The 8148-nt window shown below is 50.3% G+C and overlaps 2 protein-coding genes across 3 annotated transcripts in view; one reads left to right on the plus strand and one right to left on the minus strand.

The window, feature by feature from the left end:
- Cstpp1 (centriolar satellite-associated tubulin polyglutamylase complex regulator 1) overlaps positions 1 to 2431 on the plus strand; it is a 173496-nt gene extending 171065 nt beyond the window's left edge. Inside the window, exons 8-9 of the mRNA XM_015477877.2 lie at positions 1342 to 1405; positions 1657 to 2431. Of these exons, the coding sequence (XP_015333363.1) occupies positions 1342 to 1405; positions 1657 to 1825 (233 nt within the window). The 3' untranslated portion in view covers positions 1826 to 2431. The remainder of the gene's footprint in view (positions 1 to 1341; positions 1406 to 1656) is intronic.
- Positions 2432 to 4139: 1708 nt separating this feature from the next.
- Positions 4140 to 8148, minus strand: part of Arfgap2 (ADP ribosylation factor GTPase activating protein 2) — a 10301-nt gene continuing 6292 nt past the window's right edge. For both annotated transcript variants that reach the window (XM_015477871.2, XM_015477872.2), the window contains 6 exons: positions 7796 to 7924; positions 7582 to 7716; positions 6395 to 6521; positions 6144 to 6237; positions 5906 to 6024; positions 4140 to 5298 (listed from right to left, as the gene is read on the minus strand). In XM_015477871.2, the coding sequence (XP_015333357.1) occupies positions 5278 to 5298; positions 5906 to 6024; positions 6144 to 6237; positions 6395 to 6521; positions 7582 to 7716; positions 7796 to 7924 (625 nt within the window). In that variant the 3' untranslated portion in view covers positions 4140 to 5277. The remainder of the gene's footprint in view (positions 5299 to 5905; positions 6025 to 6143; positions 6238 to 6394; positions 6522 to 7581; positions 7717 to 7795; positions 7925 to 8148) is intronic.

Consider the following 8148-nt stretch of genomic DNA (forward strand, 5'->3'; position numbering starts at 1 on the left):
GCTGGAGATAGAGCTCAGTTGGTAGAGTGTTTGCCTCACATGCACAAGGCCCTGGGTTCAATCCCCAGCACCACATTAAAAATAAATAAATAGAGAGAGAAGGGAGCAGAGCGGGTATTTGCTAGGTGTCCTTTCCACCCCTAGGTCACTGTCCATTTTCCCTTCCTTTCCACCAGTGGCAGCTGCTAGGAAGGAAAAGGAAAAGCTCATCAGTCACTGGATCCTGGTTGTGACCCATCACTGTTCCTAAGGACACTTACACAACTTTTACTGGGCATTTATGTTGACTAGAGTTAAAGACAGAACGAAGCATATGGTCCCTGCCCTCGCCTGCATCTCCAGGGTAGGAGCTAGAAAGCTAGAAATATCTTGGTTGAAGCCAGTAGTGGAGAGCCCCCACCACCACAGGGCACACCCAAAAATGAGAGGGTTCCATGGGACATAGTTTGAAAACCACTAACTTAGAGCAAAGGGAGCCAAGAGGCATCATCTGGAAAAGATCTGGAAAATTCAGAAACTGAATTAGTGCCAGATTGTATCTTTCTGGAGACCAGCTTTTTTTTTTTTTTTTTTTTTTTTTTTTGGGTGATGCTGGGGATTGAACCCAGGACCTTTGTGCAGCATGCCAGACAAGCACTCTACCAACTGAGTTATGTCCCCAGCTGCCAAGACCAGCATTCTTGACTAGGTTCTAAACTACCAATGAGGTCTTTTCCTTCAACAATTTGCTAGTGAGAATCTTCCTGCTTGCAAACTTCAGCTTCACCTTCGCACCTGAGTAAAGAACTCCTGGGAGTATCTAAAACTCTCTCCTCTCACCTTTCCCCAATATCAAAGAGTTAACCCCTCTTAGTTTGTAGCTAAGGAAACCAGCAAAGACTGGAGATGGGAGAGATCTCAGGATGGGATGGATTATCTCTTGGATAGAGTCAGCATTTTTTGCTGTCTCCAAAATGGGATACTTGGGGTCATAAAACTGGGTGATTTCTGACCTTTGGAGTTAGCCTGGGTCATATACCTTTCAGTCCAGTATCTGGGTCCTCAGGGAGTAAACCCCTAGCACCAGCTCACGAGCCTATTTAGAGATGTCTCCCTGGCTGTTGTGTCTGCTCCAAATAAGGGATGGAGGGCACAGGGGTTCATTAAATTTACCAAGTGGCACCCAGGACATCCTGCCCCATCACTGTCTGGGATTTCTGTAGCAGTCCCCGGGTCTTTTAGGTCAGTTCTCCCAGGGTCAGCAGATAGGCACACATGAAGGTGAGGGACATGGAAGCATCTGCTGCCTGGCCAACAGACCTTCAGTTTGTCTTGTTGTCCCTGCCCCCCATCATCTCCTAGGAGCTTTGCCTGACAAAGGGGACCTGATGCATGACCCAGCCATGGACGAGGAACTGGAACGACTGTAAGTGTCAAGTGGGAAGGTGCTGCCCTCTTGTGGGAGCCAAATCTGAGTCAGACATGGCTGTGCCCCATCACAGGTCACACAGCACATGTCAGTAACATGCCACACTGGTCAAAGAAGGGCTTGGGGGCCAGCAGAGGCCTGAGCTATCCTGAGTCCTTGGGGGTTCATCCAAAAGCAAGTGAGCATGGAGGTCCTGGGCTCCGGACATGTGGCACCATGCTGCCCTCCGGACTTTTTCCCTTCTTCAGGTTGGTCCAGGTCCCAGGCCTGGTCAACTCTGCCACTCCAGAGGCCAGCTGCCTGCCTTCCCGGATCCCTCCCCGGGTTGGCTCCCCATGGAGACCTCTCCATCACTCCCGCAAAGTGGATGCAGAAAGCGATGGCTCCACTGAAGAGACAGACGAGTCCGAGACTTGAGGAATCTCTAGGGCCCGCCTGTGCCCTGTACTTTCTCCCACTCCAGCCCATGGCACCTCCACTGACCTCCTCTCCACACCTTGCTGTGCTGCCCTCTCCTGATGAAAAGGCTGAGTAACAGCCCCAGCCAAAGGCCAGTTCAGTAATCAGCCAAGCCGAGCAGTGAACCTAGAAACTAAATAGCCCATTCTCCTTGGCTGTTAGCCCTTGGGGTTTCGTCAGACCTTAAACTATGGACTGCTCTGAGGCCTCCTCATCACTGGAAAGGGGACCTGGCCTTAGTCTTTTGTTGACTAGTCCTTCTATTTATTAAGAGCAGCAGTTTCTTTTCAGCCAGCCTCTGCTAGTGCCCTGATCGGGGTCATCTCCTCACAGCAGCTCCACTAAGGGGGAGACGTGAATAGCTATGCAGGGCCGTGAATGGTCAGGGTGACACCTAAGAGCAAGTACTAGGAGGACATACCACTGTGGCTTCTGCTGGAGGAATCAGACACCAGCCATGATTGGAAGAAGGGTGGGCAAGAAGATAATTTCGTTTTCAAAATCTGCTTTGGGTTTCCTGTATCTAATAGTTAAGTCTGAAATAAAGTCCCTTGTGTCCGATAAGCAGTGAGTCTAAAACCACTAGGCTGAAGGGTGAAGGGAAAGGGGAAGTTTGGGTTTGAGTGCTTTACTGGCACGAGGGGGAGGGGCGGTGGGGCTGGTGGGCCCCTCATGCCTGGAGACCTGCTGAGGTTGCCAGGGGTCCATCTGCATGTGAGCAGCCAAAGGAGGGGTGCACGCAGCTGGAATGGCCTTCAGAAAAGCTCAGAGGGTTCAGGGACAGGTTCCCATAGCCTTCTAGACCTGGCTACAGAGGGCTGGCACTGCACAACCTTCTTGAAACACTGGACCTGCTCAGGGTTAGGGCGGCAGGGATGCAGCTGTGAAAACAGGCCTGAGGTGTACAAGCTCCCTAAGATGGGAGGAAGGTAAGGCAGGTGGTCTCTTAACTTTTTTGGGGGTGGGGGCCCAAGGGGCCCAAGCAAAGCAGGCTGCCTCTTCTGAAGCAGGTGTCCCTACTACTAAGCAAACACTTTCCTAGGCTCCTCATTACCAAGACTAGCCATGGATAATTGCAAGAAATGGCTCCTGAAGTCCTGCAGTACTGGGAGGCCCGTTCCAAAACTATTCCAGCCCTTGAGTTTTCTCCAACCCCAGTGAGCATCAATCACAATGCAGCTACTTCCTAAGTCTCAGAGTGACTCTGGATGGGGATCCAGAAATCAGGATTTTTTTCTTCTTTTGAGGTGGGGGGAGCCACAGGGATTGAATCCAGGGATGCTTAACCACAGAAACATGTCCCCAGACCTTTTTATTTTTTTTTAATTTTGAGACAGGGTCTTGTTAAGTTGCTTAAGGCCTTTCTAAGTTGCTGAGGCCGACCTTGAATTTATGATTCCCCTTCCTTGGCCTCCTGAACCACTAAGATTACAAGCACGTGCCACCATGCCCAATCAGAAATAAGAATTTTTTTCTTTTTTTTGGTACCAGGGATTGAACTTGGGGGCATTCGACCACTGAGCTATATCCCCAGCCCTATTTTGTATTTTATTCAGTTGCTTAACACCTCACTTGTACTGAGGCTGGCTTTGAACAAGCAATCCTCTTGCCTTAGCCTCCCAAGCCACTGGGATTACAGACATGCGCCACTGTGCCCCGTAGAAATCAGGAATTTTTATGAACACTTGAAAGGATTCCAAAACTGGAACCCCAGAACCACATTTGAAGTCACTGGCTTTGAGCCCTATGGCTCTACCCATCCTAAGCCTCTACTATCTCCCAGACCAGTAGTTTCTAACTGTACTTGAGGATTCTAAGGGTCACAGAGATGTTTCAGGGGCCCTTGTCAGGAAAGGGAGATCCAAGCCAAGGGGGGGGGGGTGTACACAAATGCATCCACGCTTTCAGGATTAAAAACGGTCCCACTTACGCCTAAATATATATATATATACTTTTTAATTTAAACTCAGTACTGAGACCCATCCCTATTCAAGCCCCCTGTCATGAGGAATAGGGCTGCTAAGGTTGCTCAGCCCTAGGCTCTGCAGGTGGGCTAAAGGGCCAACTAACACCAGCTCTTTCCTCCGCGTGCAACAGGGTGGTGAGGTCCAGGCTGCAGCGGACTGCACGGCAGCACAGGGGCAAGAGACAAGCTGGAGGCCCCAGAGAGAGTATTCTTGGCTTCAGCAACGACGCCCAACCAGTATCGGTGGGAGCCCAGAGAGTGAGCAAGGGGCTACACTGGGCAGGGAGGCAGGATGGAGGACACTCCTTCACGTTGACCCATAGGGCCCCGTGGGGGCTTTATTTTGACACCACTTTGTTTCAATACAAACAGTCCTGAAAGAAAGTCATGTCCCTCTGGGGAGGGGAAGAGGGAAGAGTGATCTGTGTTGCTTGGAAGCCCAACCTGAGACCCACAGGTAGGGGTTGGGCCGACTGCCAGGATGGCAGGGCAAGATGGCACCAAGGATGACACAGTGCATGGCCCAGCTGCCAGAGGTGAGGCCTGCAGGCCATTACGGGGCTGTCCAGGCCTCCTCAGCCCAGGATGATGTAGAGGAAGGAAGCTGAGCCCAAGGAGCCTGCTTCTGTCCCTCATGTCCTCAGCTTCCTCAGCCAGCTAGGAGCATACCCACCGCCTCCAGTCAGGACACAGGGCAGATGAGACCCAATGTGGGCATCAACCAGGGAAGAAGGGACAGAGTCCCAGGCGCAGACAGTGGGTGCCATGACCCAGTGATGATAGGGAAGGGTTCAGGGACATGTAGCAGAAGTCAGCCTCTGTGGTGGCAGTAAGACAGGCCTCCAGGCTGATCCCAAACGAAACCTTTAGGTGCCAGATAGTTTCTAGTCCTTAGTAAGGCCTAGAAGAAGGTCCTTCCACTCCCCTGCCTCCAGAAGAGTAAAAGCAGCAGTGGCATGTCCAGAGCCTCTCCCCAGGAGCTGGTCTACAGCATAACTCTTGCTAGGCCTCCCCCTGGTTCCACTGGACAAAGGCCCAAGCCCCCCACCACCTAAAAAGGATCCTAGAGCCCACAAAGCCTTAGGCTTTCACGTTCCCAACCTGTGGAAGGGCTGGACCCAGAATAAGTCACCCAGAGGCAACTACCCCCCTCACTCCCAGCGTTACAGGCCGAGCGAGCAGCAGCTTGTGGGCAGGACTGGAAGGACACTAGCACAGAGGAGGGGGCGTGAGGGGACCAGAATAGGGGCTTAATCCACAGGCAGAGGACAAGGGCTGGTGCTGACCATTCCCCTTGCCCAAGATCCTCCAAAGTCACCCCACTCACACACCACACACAGAAAGTAACAAATCCTCCCAGCTTCCACAAGGCAGGTATCCCTGGCCTGGGAATCATGAGTTCTTGCTTCTGTCACCACCAGAGGCCTAAGCAAGGAGCTTGTTATCAGTAGGAACCATAGCGATCCTGGGGGGAGGGGAGAAGAAAAAAGAAAGTCAGCATCTACATGGCAGCAACTTCCCAGGATGCACGCTGCTTCCCCCAGTCCGCCCACAGTAGAACTCTAGCAGCAAAGGGCTAGGCCCCCACAGGTAGGAAACTTGATGAGAGCTGGGGAGGGGAGCATGGACACTAATCCAAGGAGCTAGCCCTCACAGCTAGGAGAGTGGTACAGTTGACAAGATGGGAAAAATCACTGGGCATGGTGGTGCACACCTATAATCCCAGTGGTCAGGAGGCTGAGGCAGGAGATCATGAGTTCAAAGCCAGCCTCAGTAACTTAGCAAGGCCCTAAGCAACTTAGTAAGACCCTATCTCTAAAATAAAATATAAAAAGGGAGGGGAATGTGGCTCAGTAGTTAAGCACCTGTGGGTTCAATCCCCAGTACAAAAAAAAAATGGGGAAAATCAACCCAAGACACAGCACTGTCTTAGGGAGAGGCCCAAATCTGGAACAGAGTTGAAAGGAAATGCTCTCTTTAAGGCTGCCAGTGGCATGTCTGAATATGGTGAAGGCAAAGCTCCAGGCACTACTCTTCAGACCTCTTCCCCAGGTTCAGCAGCCCAGTCTCACCTGCAAAGAATTCATCACGCCATTGGCCAACACAGCCATCTTGCCAGCCACAGACTTGACACCCTGCTTAAACTGGGCAATATCAGCTGTAGGAAGCACATTCCCCAGAGACACACTTCCTATAAGAAGCAAGGAAAGGGGTGACTCAGAGCCCTGCAGGAAGCCATTCCCCAAAATGGGGCCCTCCCAGCTGAGCTCTCAAGCCTTGCTTAGTGCCCACCACCCTACTGGGCCCTACCTGCACCATGAGCTCCATCCACGTCCCCAAAGAGGTCCGAAGAGCTGATTGCATTACTGCCTGAGAGCTGCTGTAGCCGAGACCTGGCTTCATACTAAATTGAAGAAAAGGCAAGACCTGGAGATATTTTGGCCAATGACACAGGAACTCATAGGATGAGCCCTTCTGTTACTAAAACCCAAAGTAGAGGCAGGAAGAAAGTTCTTGCTTCTGTTTGCTGCTGCCAGCCTCAGGTAGACAATTCCACTTACCTCAGCATCCACCTCCCGCCCAAAGAACATGTCAGATGAGATGGCTTTTGCTCCTGCAAATTTCTGACGTGCTTCACTGGACTCGAGGCTTGAGCTCCGGCTCTCCACTTCCCTCCGGTTTGTGGCTCTGAGGGGTAAAAGTGGAACGTCTCTGACCTTTCTCTTGGGAGAAGCAGAGTACAGAGGCCAAAAACCAAAAAGCACCAATGGCCTTCTGGCGGTGGCTTACCATGCCCTATTGTGTCTGTGGTTCTAAGACTCAGGGTCCATCTCCCCTGGTGAGGAGCATCCAAAGGGATACCAGGAGGCCCCTTCTTTTCTCACACTGGAACTGAGTCACTGACAGCCTGAGTTATCACATTACTCAGGGTAGAAATATGGTTTGCAGGAGCCTAGGGTTCCACCCCAAACCACTGTGGCTTCATCAAGGTCCAGGAGGCCATGTTGTCACTGCTACTATTCTACTCCTAGTTATAATTTGCCTAACACTGGAGTAATCACATCTGTTTTCCTGAGCTTATACATACTCTTCTGTCATGATTAACTGTACCACCCTTTTACTCTCAGATGCATCCTGATGAACAGGTACATGGTCATTCCTGTTCCAGCACTGATAATGCACAGGCACTAGACTAGGGGTTTTACAAGTCTCATTTCATTTAATCCTTCCAGTGACCCTGTGACCTAGTTATTTATGTCCCCATTTTATAAATCAGTGCTTTCAAAAAACTTACCAGTAAAACATTACCCAGATTAAGATGGATAGGTTTTAAAAAATAAAATAAAAAGGAGTTAGGTGTATAGTTCAGATGTAGAGTAAATTGCCTAGCATATGTAGGGCCTAGGTCCTATCCCAGTGCCACAATCAATCAATAAGATGACCAGGGACATGCCTTTGGGAGGGAGGTCTAAAATCAGCCCTCTCCCAAACTAAACAGGTGCCAGGCTGTCTGTGACAGAGCACAGCTCAAACCAAAGCCAGATTCCCTGTCTGATGAGCTAGCCACATGTGGCTATGTACATTTACTAATATTATATTAAATTACATTAGAAATTTAGTCCCTTGCTTACTAGTCACATTTTTAGGGCCCAGTAGTTATAGTAGCCATCATACTGGACTTCACAGACATAGAACATTTCCATCATTGCAGAAAGTTCTACTGAACAGATACCCTAGAAGATTCTACCTTTCTGAAATAGGCCGGATGGTTGAGATGGTCACTTCTGGCTCCTTGTCTTCTACCCTGTCCATACCCCAGGTGGCATCTGTGTCCCAGCGGGAACCAAAAGTTTCCCCCAAGGAAAAGGGGTTGTCCTTGTACCTAGGGAGACAGCAGAGTGGCTCAGAACAATCTGATAAGGGACATGGTAGCCAAGTCTATGCCCCAGCAATAGTCTTACTTTGGGGGTCCAGAGGCAAAAGTTCCAACATCATCAAACAAGTCCAGCTGTGAACGAGAAGATTTTGCACTCACTGGTGTTTCTTGCTCAATCACCTGCATCTCCGACAGCACCGAGTGGGAGACAGAGCTGTGCAGAAAAATGAAGCTGGCATGAAGCTGGAGGTACTAACACTGCAGCACAAGAGCAGCCACCCAACTGCTGGATGCTTCCTCAGGCACCACTCAGAACCTTCTGAACCTTCTGAACCTTCTTCCCCTGCCCATGCACTATTACATATTCCTTTTTTTTTTTTTTTTTTTTTTTCCTTTTGTTGACTGGGATGAACCAGCACTCAACCACAATCTACACCA

This window comes from Marmota marmota, unplaced genomic scaffold (genome assembly GCF_001458135.2).
Source record: "Marmota marmota marmota unplaced genomic scaffold, marMar, whole genome shotgun sequence".
In the NCBI taxonomy this organism is placed as follows: Eukaryota; Metazoa; Chordata; class Mammalia; order Rodentia; family Sciuridae; genus Marmota; species Marmota marmota.